This window comes from Cynara cardunculus (assembly GCF_001531365.2).
Source record: "Cynara cardunculus var. scolymus isolate 2C chromosome LG 5, CcrdV1, whole genome shotgun sequence".
Classification (NCBI taxonomy): domain Eukaryota; kingdom Viridiplantae; phylum Streptophyta; class Magnoliopsida; order Asterales; family Asteraceae; genus Cynara; species Cynara cardunculus.
This window is the reverse complement of record NC_037532.1, coordinates 33,551,027-33,567,727: the sequence shown is the minus strand read 5'-3', so window position 1 is coordinate 33,567,727 and position 16,701 is coordinate 33,551,027. Positions and strand designations below refer to the sequence as shown.

Sequence of the window (16,701 nt, the reverse complement as noted above, 5' to 3'; positions counted from 1 at the left end):
TGGGCTACTCCGTACATGACCCGAATAAATAAGTACGAGCAACTGCTATCTACTAATTGTACTGCATAATTTATTTCACTTGATTGAATTGTAATATTTCCAGATTTTTTGTACTTTATTTGTTGATTTATCAATTAACCTATTTTGATGATCTTTTTTGTATTAAATTATTTTATCTCTATAGCTTTAAATATTTACTTTAAAAAATAATATATAAATTATTAATTAATTAAAACGTTAACAATACCATTATAAAAATTAAAAATAATTTTGTAGTTATTCAAATTAATTTACAAATAGTTAGTTGGTAAAAATTTATTATAAAACATAAATTTTGAAAAATAAAATTAAAAAACAACGTTGAAAAAAATTATAAAACATAAATTTATAAGACATAGATTTTTGAAAAAAAGTTAGTACAAAACATTTATTAGTTGACTTTGATCTAAAAAACAGGAAATGATGCATTTTACTAATAGAAATGAGTACATGTATCCACACCCATCTTATATTACCAATTTTTGCTCAAATGTCAATGAATAATAATATATATATATATATATAAATAAGAGTGGTGTCAAATTGGTTTAAGTTTGGCTCCAAAGGTCAAAAGTAACAGGAGGACTTAGGTTCAAATCCAAAAATGAATAAAAATCTTCTTGTGGCCACGGAGGTTAAAATACGGTGACTTCGGACTATCTGCAAAACAGGTGGCTGCTCTAAAATTAGTCAACTCACATAACGAATTAAATATTCAGGTTAATAACTTTTACTCACAATCGTTTCTTTAATAGAATCTAATGTATTTCAAAAAAATAACAACAAATCACCTACAAAATATCTAAACAATTTTATTATTATTTAATTAAAAAAATATTTTTATGATATGGTATCACTTATAAAATTATTACAATGAAAGCTAATTTTAGATAAGTTTTAGAACAGTTTGAATTTACCACCTTCCGCCACCTTTCACCGCCGCCCACATTATTTACCGCCGGTGAAAAATCGATCTATTTAAACACCACCACCCCTCTTCTCTTCTTCAAACCATCATTCTTTTCTCCATAATAACAATGGCCACAGCTGCAACTACATATGCGCTTGTCTTCTGTCTAATTTACTCTCTGACGTATATTTCCGCCGGAGAAGAGAAATCGCCGCCCAGGCGGACGGAGGAGGAGCTGAAGAATACGTATGAGTTGTGGCTGCTTCGCCATGGCAGAGCGTATAACGCCTTGGGAGAAAAGGAGAGGAGGTTTCAGATCTTTAAGGACAATTTGAGGTTTATTGATGAGCATAATTTCTCCGGCAACCGGAGTTACACCGTCGGGTTGAACCGGTTTGCTGATGTCACCAACGACGAGTACCGATCCATGTATTTGGGTACCAAATCCTACGCTGATCGTCGGATTGCTAAGCTGCAGAGAGCCGGGATTAGCCAACGGTATGCCGTTCAGAGTAACGAAAGGTTGCCGGAAAATGTTGACTGGCGGAAGAGCGGAGCCGTTGCTCCGGTCAAAGATCAAGGAAGCTGCGGTATGATTTTATAATCATTTTACTTATTTGATGTTGTTTATAAGAAGATTATACATATAAATAACTGATTGGAACGTTGCAGGGAGCTGTTGGGCATTCTCGACGGTGGCGGCGGTGGAGGGAATCAACAAAATAGTCACCGGAAAACTGATCAGTCTGTCGGAGCAAGAACTTGTCGACTGTGATCATAAAGAGAACAGCGGTTGTAATGGCGGAGGGATGGACGACGCCTTCGCGTTCATCATCTCCAATGGCGGACTCGACACAGAATCCGACTATCCATACAAGGGTGTCGACGGCGTTTGCGATCCGATTCGAGTAAATATCTTTTACTTCATATACACACACATAGACAGTGACCAAATAAGAGAACAAAATCAAATAGTACGTCATTTTTTACACTAAAATCGTGTGTAAAATCACATGTGATTAGTACGTCATTGGTCGTGACCTTCAACGGTGCCATGTCGCCCCCACACCACTTGTGTTGATCATGTTCCGTAATCACATATGATTTCAGTGAAAAATCATATTGATTTGGTCGTTTTCATGTTCTCTTATTTTAATCGTGTTGTCGTTTGATCCTCTCTTTATACTATATATATATATACACATACGTCTATACAAAATTCACACAGAGTTTTCACTTTCGGTGAGGCTTGAATCCTTGATCTTCAGGAAGACCGACTCTACCAACAACCCAAATACCGTTAATTAGACCAACAACCCTTTGATTACACAAATCCCAATTTTGATTTGCATAGATTGTAATTTTGTGTTTGAGAATTTGAAATTGGTGTGCAGAACAAGGCAAAAGTTGTTAGTATTGATGGTTATGAAGATGTTCCTCCAATGAACGAGAAAGCTTTGATGAAAGCCGTAGCGCACCAACCCGTGAGTGTCGGAATAGAAGCATCCGGCCTCGGTTTTCAATTATATTCATCGGTAAGTTTAATCCATCATCAACTTTTTGGGTGGCGGTACTTCGGGGTCCTTTGAGGACCCTATTCTCCAATGGACGAGTTTCGGTCCAACTCTCGGCGTTGGGATGATGTTGGGCCGAGTCATCTTCCAACGATCCAAGGCAATTGTCTTGTAATCATCATTTGTTATGATTAAAAGAGCGACACCTTACAAATAAGTTGTTTTACGTCTAAATATTTCAGGGCGTGTTTACGGGTTCATGTGGAACTGATCTAGACCATGGTGTGGTTGTGGTGGGATATGGTTCCGAAAATGGGAAGGACTATTGGATTGTTCGGAACTCATGGGGGAGCCGATGGGGTGAGGATGGATACCTTCGGATGGAGCGTAATGTGGTTGGAACACGCACCGGCAAGTGTGGGATCACGATGATGGCTTCTTACCCGGTCAAGTACAGAAGCAAGAACCCCAATATCTCAAACAATGTTTATACTGATCAGATAAGCAGTACCTGATTATTAATATTCCGATACACGAGACGCTAAAAGGAAGCAAAATGAGTTGGATCAAGGGTGGTTTTCGCACACTTCTTGGTGGCTTTTGTTTATGTCTATGAACTCGTTCCGAGTTCTTGATATTTACCCTTTAATGTATTGTGATGGTTTGATTGTTTTTACGTCTTTTAAAAAGTAATTGTATCCTGCTTTAGTAAAAGAAGTATTTATTCATATATGAATATCGAACATGCATCAATTCGCGATGCGATTGTGAAGAGACGAAAAACTACATAGATAACAAACTATAATTTTCACTCGAACTATTTTGATAATAAAAATCATTTATTGAATCTCAATTTCTCATTTTTATAATCATGGATGTTCAAATGTAGTGACTTTGAACTATCCGTAAAACACAGGTGGTTGTTTTGAGATTAATCAGACTCGTACGATGGTCTGGATATCCAGGTTAATAAAAATAAAACGGTAACACCCTCACGTCTGTATTGAGACATCATAACTTTTTTCGTCTTAACCTAAAAACAAACAAAATATTTAAAAATTTAAGAAGGAATAAAAATCCCCTTGTGGTCACAGAGGTTCAAATATAGTGACTTCGGGCTATCTATAAAACAGGCGATCGTTCTGAGATTAGCTGGCTTGTATAGCGGGTTGGATATCATGTTAATAAAAAAATATTTAAAATATATATATATATAAAATTGAAAGTTTCCGTTTTTTAGAGTGTGATGTGTGTTTCCTTTTTCGGAAATATATTTGAGAGCCGGTCAAAAGCGAACAAGAGTTCACAATCAAAATTGAGACCCCAAAAACCGGTATTACTGCCGGAAACCACCGTTCTTCCAATTTCTCGTCTAATCCGTCTCCTCTCCGTCGTCCCCCTCCGCTACAGCTCCCAATTTTATCTGCAAATTGGATAAAACAATCAAAGAGGCTTGGAACTGATATCGAGGATTTATTGGATCTATGTGAGTGATCGGATCTCTTATCGATCTACCACATTCATTTCTAGTATTTGCATTTTGTTAGAAATTCGTGAATATATCTGGTTTTTGTTGTGTGATTTCGCTCGTTTCGAGTTATGCAAACACGAAACACAGATCAATGCACTATCTTACGTATGGCATTACTGATGGCTAGTCCATAAATTGATGTACTCCTTTAGCGGAATACTGGTCGTAAAGGATGAAGATTGTGATTTGTGCTTGAGTTTTCGTTATCAGAGTTGTCTTGAGCCATGCGCTATTGATACGTATTTTAGTTTGAGAATGGCATTTCCCTAACCAATGAATGCTGCGTTTATGCATATCTCTGCCAAATATGCATTATCAATGCATGAATTCATGTTGTGTTTCCAGGTATCTGCTCCAATCTAGTAATGAAGTGTTAAGAGGAGTAATGATAATTGATAAAATGGATACCAAGATTTAAATGAACTTAATTGAGGCATGATACCTCTATTGATGTTGACCCCTTTAAAGAAGTGCGCAAGATGTTTAGTAGTCTGAGCTCAACTTTGTTGCTCAGCATAATTTTGTACAGGAACTTTTCTCTAGGAATTAGGATTGGGAATTTCAATGCGTCAGATGTTTTTGTTCTTTAGAATACAGCACAGATATGCCATACCAATTGCTTTTGCAGCATAATCATGCTATTGAAGTAGCCATCAGTTATCATTTGTTTTAATTGGAAAACATGGATCATTTGTGGATTTTGTTCATGTGCAGAATGGCTTCAGAATCCGCCGTGTCATCTCAATCTCCAACTGAAGTTACTCAAGTTAGTGATGTTAAAACTTCTGCATCCACCGTCTCTGCACAGACTAATAGTTCTGCAGTTGACTCGTCTTTAGTGAAATCTACACCTATCGTATCATCTTCGGACGAAGTTCCGAATTTTCCCAAACCTATGGTACCAGCACAAAACAGTTTACAGGCTGAAAATACTGGAAAGTGGGCCATTGCCCGACTTGCCAGTGGGTTTGGTTTGCATTTGAAAGCTGCTGGAGCAAATGACAATGCTGGTGGCATTACTCCAACTTCTCCATCAGCTGTTCTTCAGTCTGTTGGAAAAGGTTTAGTTGACACATCTTTGGGTGCAGTGAAGGCAGTGCAAGTTAAAGCACGTCATATGGTCTCCCAAAACAAACGAAGATACCAGGTTGCTCAACTTTAACACCGTTAAAATATATCGGTTCTATGTAGAAGCAGTTATTATAGACTCCAACAGATTGGTCTTGTTCATGCAAGATTTCTTCTTATATAGCTTATTTCATAGATTCTCTTACAATCTTACACAACACAGTAATGGCCTTCCATTCTTGTGATGATAATCTAGAAACCTTTAGCACTGAATTGTAAGTGTTGACTGATCCTCTTTTTTGACACAAAAAGTACTTTGTCTCATCATCTTTAACTCGTAAACAACCTAGATTTAGTAAATAAAAAAACACTAGTGGCCTTTGGCCCAACTAGTACCAACCAAGTTTTCTGAACCAATGGTTATGGATTCAAGAGTCGCTGCTAATAGGGTGTTCATATTATTACTGTTTAAGAAAACAAGAAAAACATAAAAACGCAGCCTAGCTAGACATTGGTCGGAGATAGTCCACTGTTATTCTTCAATCTAGAGAACTGATGTCATTTTTTGTTTCATAAATGTATCATTTCATGATCCTTACTAATGAAGTAGCAGATTGCAGCAACTAAGATGCTGGAACTGGTGCAGAATATCTTTTAGTGAAATTACTGACTCTTGCTTCATCCTTCTTAACTACCCAAAAGGGCCATTATCTGATTTTGGAAGGCTGAAGTTGTGAAAATCTTTTAAACAAAACTTCTTGTGCCCGAAGAGGAAAATGGGAATCCATAATTTCAGATAGGTTATAGACTACTTTCACCTGCAGTCAACTGTATACCCTCAGAACATCATGTCATGCACATAAATAGGTGGTGCCATTTTATGAGCCCTGAACTGCCCTCCGCAGAAGATGTCTTGAGACCTGAAACATATTTTGGAAAATACCTAAACTTATTCAACTTGTTACTCACTTCTTTACATCTATAAAGAGAGCTTCTTTATATGACCCCTTATTTTGATAGATAGAAAGCAGTAAGCTAGACATAATAATAACTTATAAGTGTGAACATACACAATAAGTAGGTATGTGTTATCACTTATCGGTAAAGAAAGCACAATAAACATAAAAGCTACAGAAGTTGATGATTGCTTCGTATTATGGGAGGGTGTTCTTAAATACTTTAAACTTTACACCTTTTGCTAATATTTTTTCTTGTTTACTATACATTCTTTTCTATGTTGATGCTGTATATCCACTGCAGCTTTGCTCATCTAATAAAATCTAAATTGTTATTTTGCTGGTTCTGTGAGATCGAACACATTATGCAACTAAATATTAGTCGAATAATTTTTTAATAGAGATCTCCTTTACTTCTATTTTTCTTTCTCTTCACTTTTTCTTTGGTCAAACTGAGATGCTATTGTTAAACAAAGATGATATTGCTTAATTTGGTACAGAAACATTTGATGTTATTCCTGATCTCAGGAGGGAGGATTTGACTTGGATTTGACTTATATTACTGATAATATAATTGCAATGGGTTTTCCTGCTGGTGATATGAGTTCTGGGCTTTTTGGATATTTTGAGGTAAACAACTGCTAAACTCAACCACAAATTTAGACAATCGAGTGTAGTTACCTCATTGTCTTTCTCATGAATGTCTTAAAGCTAAATGCAGGGATTCTACCGAAATCATATGGAAGAAGTGATCAAATTTTTTGAAACTCATCATAAGGTAAGCATTTCATTTAAACCAAACCTCCAATGCTACAGAGCCTATATGAAAGTAATGAGGATAAACCTAGACAAAAACTATTTACCTAATTACCGTGATGGAAATTTACATGACTATGAGTATAACGAACATTATGATGGTCATTACGTTATAATGCAATGGGCCGAGAAGAGCCTTTCAGGATGTTGCATTAGAAGTCTAGAATTTGGCATGTTTGCACAAGATGGCTGTTAAAACAGATTCTGAATCCACTCATCAATAGCCTAATATCTTTATAATCATGTTAATGATGGTGAGATATCACAGTCGTAATGTAGCATGATGTGGTGAATCAAATCCTGTTATTAATTGTATAGATATAGGCCGATATGGTGGATCATATCTTGTGTATTTATTGTGTAGATATTAACTGGCTGCTATATAAAGCCATGTATTCTTTGTATGAAAGCAATAAGTGAAATTACATTTTACATGGTATTAGTAGTATAACTATAGGTTACCTCATGGGTTTTCCACTTTCTTCTCTTTGTTTCCTCATGGCCTCATCTTCCAACCCTTCTCCTCTTGCTACTGCTCAATTTACCAAACTCAATGAAACTAATTATCTAGTTTGGCTTCAAGAACTAAAACGTTGGCTTCATGGTCAAAAACTATGGGGCTACATCGATGGTACTGTGCCAGAACCATCCCCAACCATCGTCAAACCTGCTGCCAATGGCAGCAACCAGCCTGCCACTATTGAACCCAATCCCGCCCACAAAGGGTTTGTCATGGACCAACAAATTGTAAGCGTCCTTACTCGTTCTCTTCTGAAAATGTTGCTTGTCTCACTATTGGCTATGACACCTCCAAGTCCATTTGGGATTGCCTCACAAACCACTTCTCCCAAAAATCCATAGCTAGTGCAACCAGCCTAAAACTCCAGCTTTTTGATCTCCAGAAAGGGTCTCAAACAGTTGATACCTACCTCCAGCAAGCCAAAACCATAGCTGATTCCCTTACCTCCATTAATCAACCTGTCAATGATGCCGATTTAACCCTTCATGGCCTTGGACTGGACTACCTCATGCTTCGTACATCCCTAGCTCAAGCTTCTTCCCTTCCTGATTTCACTGAATTGCGTGCACGTATTCTTGCCTTTGATGCACAACAACAATCACATGATTCTAACGGAGCACAAGTCACTACCCTTTTTCACCAAAACCAATCGCCACACATTGCCGCTGCTTCCCCACGATTCTCCACTTCCTTCGGGTGATCATGGGGGAGGTCGTCGAGGTGGTAGAACCTATTGTCGCGGAGGCTGTAATACTTTTAGTGGACAACGTCCTCAATATCCAACTCAACAACTCCCTCATGGACCACGATCTCCCTTCTCATCCCCATGGCATCCCACTAATCCTTGGTCTAATGGCCTTCTTGGACCTGGCCCACAATGGTGTTCCAATTGTCAAACTCGCCAATATGCCATCTCTCAATGTCCACATCTGTTCCAAGGCCCTTCCACCAATCAACAATTTGCTGGAGCCCACTTCTTCGGAGATAACAGTTGGTACCCTGATACAGGTGCTACACATCATATGACATCCATGCCGGTTCAAAATGCCCAACCATATGTTGGTCCTCATAATGTCAACATGGGTAATTGTGACTCTATGCCGATCACCCATTCCGGTAATCTACCTTTTTTCCTTAGACGATTCTAATTTCTCTCTTGAAAATATTCTTCATATTCCATCTATTCGTAAAGACTAGTTGTCCATTGCTCGTTTTATTGAAGATAATCTTGTCACCTTCATCTAACAGCCCACTACATGATGCTTCGCAAGACCAAGTCCAAGTCTATCCCATTGACCCTCTATCAACTAATTCCACCAACAATGACACCTCTGCTCCACCTACCATTACACCAACCACCACCTGCCCGCTTATTCAATACTCACGCCGCAACAACCTGCCTTGAAACACAACAGCCCCACCATCAACAACACCACCTCCTTTTGAGCTCAACCCATCTCTTCCCACAATACCGAATGAGACTCATCTTGCTCCGAATCCCCTACTGCCTCTGACGGCCCAGCAGCCCCCGCTGGCCCCCTTGACCCAGCAGCCCCCGCTGCACCATCAGCACCAGCGCCTCCCGCTACCCCACCCGTTGCTCATCCCATGGCCACTCGACTTCGTCATGGTATTGTTGAAGCAAGACAAAGGACTGATGGTACAGTTAAATGGACAGTACCAAAAGCTCTTCTGACTTCGGCGTGTAGCCATGACTGAAGAGTTCAATGCATTGCTGAAGAACAAAACATGGACTTTAGTACCTCCTTCTCCTAAACAAAACACTGTTGGTTGCAAATGGGTCTTCCGTATCAAACAAAATCCTGAAGGATTTGTGCAGCGCTACAAGGCTCGCCTTGTTGCAAAGGGATTTCATCAGCAACAAGGTATTGACTATGCTGAAACATTTAGTCCAGCTATTAAACCTGCTACTATACGAACTGTTCTTACAATAGGAGTATCCCGTGGTTTGTCTCTTCGGCAACTAGACGTTAAAAATGCATTCTTACATGGTTTCTTAAAAGAAGTCGTCTATATAGTTCAACCACTGGGATTGATTGATCCGTCCTGGCCAGATTATGTTTGCAAGCTACATAGGGCTTTGTATGGCTTGACACAAACCCCTCGTGCTTGGTTCAGCGTATGTGTGCATTTCTCCTCTCAGTCAGATTTTTTCAAAGTATTGCTAATTCTTCTCTATTTATTTATCGTCATGGGATTTACCAAATATTCATTTTGCTTTATGTTGATGACATTGTTGTGACTAGTAGCAGTGATCAACTCCTTCATATGTTTATTAAGCGTTTGGGTCGAGAATTTGACATCAAGGATTTGGGTCCTTTGCACTATTTTCTTGGCTTACAGGTCCATAAGAATTCAGATGGGCTTCACATTAACCAGGTCAAGTATGCTCATGACCTTCTCTCCAAGCATGATTTATTACTTAGCAAGCCAGTCTGCATCCCTATGTTGACCAAAGCTGACCTTCACTCTGCAAATGGAGCTCTTCTTACTGATCCTACACTATATGTTGGGTCCCTACAATATCTTACAATTAGAAGCCCTGACATTTCCTTTGCGGTTCATTGTGTTTCACAATTTATGAATCAACCTCGGGATCATCATCTCTTTGCCGTCAAACACATCCTCCGCTGCATCAAAGGTACTCTAGTTCACGGCTTAATGTTCTCTCCACAACCTCAAAAAGTGTGCTTATCAGCGTACTCTGATGCTGATTGGGCCGGTTGTCCAATGATTGATCAATGTGTGATATTCCGAATCCTCCATAAAATTGAGATTCTTTCGTGTCTTTGGAATCCCTCTTCCTATAGCTATGACTGGACAGTCTCAGGTAGACAGTTTCTATGGGGCTCGGTAGAGCATTGGGCTTTTAACCTAATGGTCGCATGGTCAGAGTGTAGGTTCGAATCCTGCCACCTTTCTTATAACTCGTCGCTCCACCACTGGTTACTTAATAAACCCGGGTTCGAATCTTATATCTTGGTGTTCTAAAAAGCAGCAAACAGTAGCCCGATCAAGCGTGGAATCTGAATATCGTGCCCTCTCACATGCTTGTGCAGAAACCACTTGGTTAGGATATCTGCTCTATGAACTTGGTGCTCATATTGACTTTCCTATTCATCTATACTGTGATAATCTCAGCACCACATGCATGGCCTCTAATCCCGTGTTTCATGCCCACACAAAACATATTGAGCTTGATTACCATTATGTTCATGAAAAGGTAGCTAAGGGTAGTCATCGTGTCTGCTACCTCCCGTCCAAAGATCAGCCTACAGATCTCCTCACCAAACCACTCCATACGCCATCTGTTCTTCACCAACAAACTTGTCCTCCCAAACGTTTCAAGTTTGAGGAGAGATGTTAAAACAGATTCTGAATCCACTCATTAATAGCCTAATATTTTTGTAATCATGTTAATCATGGTGTGATATCACAGTAGTAATGTAGCATGATATGGTGAATCAAATCCTGTGTATTAATTGTATAGATATAAGCTGATATGGTGGATCATATCTGTGTATTTATTGTGTAGATACTAATTGGTTGCTATATGAAGCCATGTATTCTTTGTATGAAATCAATAAGTGAAATTACATTTTACAATGGCTCCTCTTGTTCTGTGAATCAGTGTACTCAATGTGATGCCTGAACACCTTATACTTCAAAATGTGTGATGACCTTCCCTACTTTTACAGTGTTACCACCAATATTTGCCATCTCACACATTCATGGATGGATGTAATGGACTTGAGAAATTGCAAGCAATATCTATAGTTACATAAACCTTATACAGGAAGTGCTTTTTTAGTAGCTACAAGATGATGATGCCAGATGCTCTTTTCCTCCATATTTGTTCAATGTCGTGGCTGTTTACACCAGCAGAAACTGCATGTTAAAGAGCAGTGTTAAATATTGATATTATGAATATTTTCATTGGTCAATAACACTCTAATAATTTTGGTCAACAGAGTAAAATTCACTATGCTGCAAATGCAACTAGAGCATCCATGGAACTGCTTGATCTAGACATGCTAATAAGCACTTAAAGAAGCCACACGTCAGTACATCATTACTAAAATTTGACTGATGTTACATGCTTAAAGCATTATGTGATTCAAAGAAGAATACCAGTGTGCTCCTCTGACAAGCTTGTGGCCAACTATGAGCTTAAAGCCAGTTCTAACCTGATAAGTCGCACACCCTTGTAAATAAGAACTGTATATAATAGGATAATTTTGTTGATAAAGTAGAATAATTTTGTATAAAGATATAATAGGATAATTGAAGCCCAAGTGGGTGGTCGTGAAGCTTTGGTCAACTGGTTGCTAGCTCATCGCTGTTATTGCACTTCAACTGAAACTTGTAGATTGAAATTTGTCACCACTACGATTCGCCTAGTATATCACACATTGAAAAATAAACTGTAAAATTTGCCTGCTGAATGTGAATATTATCTTCAAGAATGTGACTGCCAGTCACCTATCTTTAACCTGATCAAACTTGCCTTGACATGATCAATTTATACCTTTGACTTCTAATATTCTATATGCTATCCCATAACCTCAGTATACCTAGTTGATGGGAACTTGATATCTATTTTCCTTCTGCAGGATAGATACAAAGTATATAATCTTTGTTCGGAAAGACTGTACGATGCTTCACTATTTGCAGGAAAGGTGTGTGACTCTCTCCCAATGAAGAAAGTCATATCATGTTGTTACTAGTTGGTTTGTCGAGTAGGGACTTGAGGAATAACCAGAAGATGAGTGAGAATCTCAAAAATTACCATCAAATTGTCTGCCATATGAAAATATAACAATTTCTACCTCTAATGGATGGCCGTCAAACAGTAATCAATAATGATCTTTTAGTCAAACTATTATTTCAGAAAGCAGCAATTTTGACCTAGAGCAAATATAGGGGCTACCTTTTCTTGTTGTTAGAAGAAGTCTTACATCCCATTCATACTCAGTAAAACAGATCTTCCAGATCATTGTAAGCACAGGATTGAGATGAAATATTTAACTATGTATCTGTTGAATGATAAATTTGTATCCTACAGTTGAATAGTTGAATCAACACCATGCATCAGTTAGCTAACTTATAATTCATATTGTACTGTCCTGTTAACTATGCTTTCATTCATGTTCCAAAAAGACAACATCTTATTCAACTTGAAGCACCTTCAAGAAATTTTTGTACCATACCTTACTGTTGTGTTGGTAATTTGGAACCCAGTAACGTAAATAAACTGAAAGAAAACTGATCTTGCAGGTTTTTCCATCTTTATCTGACTGCAGGTTGCATCTTTCCCATTCAATGATCATAATTGTCCCCCTATTCACCTAGTACCATTATTCTGTCAAAGTGCTTACTCATGGTTAAAGGCGGATATTCTTAATGTCGTGGTTGTTCATTGTAAAGCTGGTAAAGCAAGAACAGGCTTAATGATTTGTAGCCTTCTTTTATTTTTGAAGGTAAGTTTTAATCAGCACATATCTTTTATTAGAGTTGGTTTGTCATTTGTGCTCCGTTAAGTAATCATAGTCGGTCATCAACTAACCTAACCTCTGGTATTATTTTGCAGTTTTTCCCTACAGCACAGGAGTGTATTGATTACTATAATCAAAGAAGATGCGTTGATGGGAAAGGATTGATACTTCCAAGCCAGATTGTCAGTTACCTACTTCTACAGAACTTTTATCCTGCTTAAAGTTTTCAGTTGCACGAGAACTATTACTAATTAATGGTATTTCTTTTTCTAGCGGTATGTAAAATACTTTGAACGCATCTTGACAGAATTCAATGGTGAAAGTCCACCTGGCCGGAGGTAATCTCATCTTCTTTCTATTGTTTAGTTCAATTGTCAGTAGGTACTTAAGTTATTTTTATTTTTTTTTGGTAAAGGGTGACGTAACCCCAGACAAATTTTATTCAATAAAAAAGGAAAATACAAAATTAAATGGGCATTACCCATTTTAACAAAAAAGAAAGTCTACCCAGAACATGCTTTGGGTAGACACTCAATAACGGTTTAGCGCTATACACCAAGAAGGTAGTTAAAACCCAACTATACCCATATAAAATCCCTATAATATCAACAAGCATGGAATTACTATCATGTAATCATTTCTATAAATGAAGCACCCCCAGAAAAAATCTGAGATTATGAAGTTCGGCTCCATTGAGAATCCAAAATCTCTGCACATCACAAGCCCAGAGAGTCCCTTGAGTATTTATGGCCCACCATAGCTGAAATAAATAAAGCAATGGATCATCATTCCTCGATTGAAGGGCCCAAACGCCCCTGATCCCAGATCACATTTGCCCACTCTGAATAAAATTCGCCCATTATTTTTTAGTCCACCACTTAAGTTATTATTTCAGGTGCATGCTGAGGGGATTCAGGCTACATGAATGCCCTTATTGGGTCAGACCTTCAATTACCATATCTGATCATAATGGTACGCCTAAGATGTCTGATTGCTTAAATATTGTTTATGCATTATTATCTCCCTTCGCATATTTTATTATGAACCATTAAGCTAGGAAATGCTTCTAGTTTTCTTTATGCTGTTTGCACATCATCTGGACCTTTGATATATACAGTTCATTACAGGAATTTTATTTACAACGAAAAAGCATCCAAAAACGAAGAATCTTATGGTAATTATTTGTGCATCTTTTCTGGGATATGCACATAAGAGAAAATTCTTTGAACCCACTAAGAAATGTAACCAATTTTACAGCCTGAAGATTTTTGGATTCGTGCACCGACAAAAGGGATTGTAGTTTTTGCTCTACCTGGGGAGCCTGGTCTGACAGAGTTAATGGGCGATTTCAAGATCCAATTTCATGATCGCCAAGGCGATTTTTACTGGTCAGTAAAGATTACTAGTTCTTCTTGGTGTGCAATCTATTTATAAACTAAAGCATAATATACCTGCTTTCCATAATTATTCTTAGGACTCATCTGATTACCATAAAGTTGACATCTTACTGTTTATATATCTGAAATGGGTTGATATGGTGACACGTAAATTATTTGTTTGAAGTTTGACCCTCTATTCCACGGGTACTTGTGAGCTTGGGTATTATGTAGGAGAGATTAGCCTGTTGACTCATCTGACACTTTTCTAATTGTTAATTTCTTGTCTTCAGTTGGCTAAATACAACCATGATGGAGAACAGGCTAGTTTTGAGCGGTTCCGATTTTGATGATTTTGACAAGGTATGTGATGCACAACTTGTGATTACTGAACCCTCCTTTTCTTCCTCTATTTTTCGATCTTTTCATGTATTTGTAGAATTGTAGGATGCCAAAAACGTGTCAAGACTCAGAAGATCGTAACTTAGAAATTAGTGTATTCAAGTTAAGAACTTAAGATCAGTATAAGGGGACCTAGTGTGTCTTAAACTTGGTGAGCGTTGGGGAGAGATTGCTCTGTATGCAGCCTTCCCTGTGGATTTCACAAATACCTGTGCTATTAAAGGTGAAAGGGGAAGTTCATTTAGGAACTGTAAATATTTTAAAAACCAGGAGAACCGATTCATGAATATTGTTAATCATTTTCATTGTTCATGATATTCAAGTATTCATCATAAATATCTATCATGATATTATTTGGTTCTCATGGTTCTCAAAATATTTAACTTCACGTAAAGATGAATTAGTCAACATAATAACTTTAGTATTTCCTTGATCAATAAGCTCTATTTAATCTAAATACGTAATAACTTTAGTATTGCTTGTCTCTCGATCTAAGATCAATGTTCACATTAAAATATTTAATTATCGACTATTAAGATGACCCCGACCCTACCCCATGTGGGAGATTTACTAGATCCATTTGGTTTCAGATAATCAAGGATGGAATTTGGTGGAATAATTACCATAAGAGGAACCCTCCATAGAGTTTGTGTTCCACCATTTTAACCAATGAAACTCAAATTTAAGCTTCGATATGCTACTGTAGCCTCTCCATTTTCCAACGACGATGCCTAGTAGTAGCTCAAAACGAATCACAATGGTAGCTCCTTTAAGGGTCATATTTTTTTATGCTATGACGGGATATATTAGTGCTAGCCTGTGCCACCACTTCCTTACAAGAGGATCCGCCCATCCATCCTACCCCCAGACCCTGCCTTTGCATGAGATTTACCGGGTTTGTTTGGCTTGGTTTGGTTTTCTTTGCAGAGAAAGTTGCCCGTTCCAGGATTCAAAGTTGAGGTGGTGATGATCGATTACGATGGTACAATTCCCGAAAAGTACAAAACTAGTGACAAACCTAGTACAAGCTCCAATGATTCTTCAGCACCATACAAAGATCCTAACTTCAATCAAAACAAAGCTTCTGGAGACCAAGAAAACGACAATGTGTTCTCCGACAGTGATGATGGAGACGAACCCGCGTCCACGGACAGGAACCGACCCAACTTGGCCTCCAGACCAGGGACTGCACCACCGTCACCACCACCAGCGGAATCCGGCAAAATGGAAGCGGAAGTAACAAATTTGAGGAAAAACACAGAACAACTTTCGTTAAACAGCAGGCAACAGTCCATCCAAGGTTCCAACAATACACGAAATGAGCAGGTTGAGAGATCGATTCCAAATCTGAATTCGGGTGACATCAAGGCAATTGCTGCCGATGCTTCAGTTTTTTCGTTTGGTGACGATGAAGACGATGAAAGCGAGTGAGTTTTCAAAAGAAAATGTCATTTGTAGCCATAAATCTTGTTTTTGTTTGTTTTGTGCCCCAATTTTCTGTCAAAAGTTCATACATAGGTTCAAAACTTGTGTGAGCAATGCTAATTTCGTTCAATGATACGATCCTACAAACAACTTTTTGGCTGTTGAATTTGAAACATTTTGATTGAAAACTCGTTCTATCGAATTCATTGTTTTTCATTTCTATTTCGTTTCACGTTCTGTAAAGCAATGAGATGGAATTATAAACACGCTTGGCGATCTGTATGCAGTGTTCCTTTGGATTATTTGTAGCAACAATTGAGCTTACGGGTACGGACATAATCAAATGAGAATCATAAAAACCACTAATCATCTATTGTTTTATATTATGAAACAATGCATGTGATAGCAAGGGGCTGTTAACACTTACTTTGTAAGTGCTTAACGCATAAATTTCTTCGCCGGATGAATATGAGAAGGGCCAAAAATCTTACCGGGTAAGAGCAATGAGAAGGATGGAGCGTCTTACCCGGTAAGTGAGGATGACGACTCTTGACGACTCTTACCTAGGTAAGCGTTTATCCAGTATATTGTTGCATTCGATATGCTTTGATGTATTAAAATCTTACGC

General features: G+C 38.1%; 2 protein-coding genes across 2 annotated transcripts; both read left to right on the top strand.

Moving 5' to 3' along the window:
- The first annotated feature begins 1,054 nt into the window (after positions 1-1,054).
- LOC112512343 (zingipain-2) lies at positions 1,055-3,195 on the top strand. Its single transcript, XM_025118239.1, has 4 exons — positions 1,055-1,539; positions 1,622-1,857; positions 2,344-2,484; positions 2,706-3,195. The coding sequence occupies exons 1-4, from the start codon at positions 1,077-1,079 to the stop codon at positions 2,976-2,978; spliced, it is 1,113 nt and encodes a 370-aa protein (XP_024974007.1). The 5' UTR covers positions 1,055-1,076; the 3' UTR covers positions 2,979-3,195.
- Positions 3,196-3,825: 630 nt separating this feature from the next.
- LOC112512731 (phosphatidylinositol 3,4,5-trisphosphate 3-phosphatase and protein-tyrosine-phosphatase PTEN2A-like) lies at positions 3,826-16,352 on the top strand. Its single transcript, XM_025118845.1, has 13 exons — positions 3,826-3,949; positions 4,709-5,141; positions 6,547-6,648; positions 6,740-6,796; positions 11,989-12,054; positions 12,679-12,855; positions 12,966-13,052; positions 13,144-13,208; positions 13,766-13,842; positions 13,998-14,044; positions 14,128-14,258; positions 14,540-14,609; positions 15,576-16,352. The coding sequence occupies exons 2-13, from the start codon at positions 4,710-4,712 to the stop codon at positions 16,077-16,079; spliced, it is 1,815 nt and encodes a 604-aa protein (XP_024974613.1). The 5' UTR covers positions 3,826-3,949; position 4,709; the 3' UTR covers positions 16,080-16,352.
- The last annotated feature ends 349 nt before the right edge of the window (positions 16,353-16,701 follow it).

Excerpts from the sequence above, each read along its gene's own strand:
- LOC112512343 (XM_025118239.1), top strand. The coding sequence starts at position 1,077 with ATGGCCACAGCTGCAACTACATATGCGCTTGTCTTCTGTCTAATTTAC. Across the intron at positions 1,858-2,343 it reads GCGTTTGCGATCCGATTCGA|AACAAGGCAAAAGTTGTTAG; the intron begins GTAAATATCTTT and ends ATTGGTGTGCAG. Across the intron at positions 2,485-2,705 it reads GTTTTCAATTATATTCATCG|GGCGTGTTTACGGGTTCATG; the intron begins GTAAGTTTAATC and ends TAAATATTTCAG.
- LOC112512731 (XM_025118845.1), top strand. The coding sequence starts at position 4,710 with ATGGCTTCAGAATCCGCCGTGTCATCTCAATCTCCAACTGAAGTTACT. Across the intron at positions 12,055-12,678 it reads CTTCACTATTTGCAGGAAAG|GTTGCATCTTTCCCATTCAA; the intron begins GTGTGTGACTCT and ends ATCTGACTGCAG. Across the intron at positions 13,209-13,765 it reads GAAAGTCCACCTGGCCGGAG|GTGCATGCTGAGGGGATTCA; the intron begins GTAATCTCATCT and ends TTATTATTTCAG.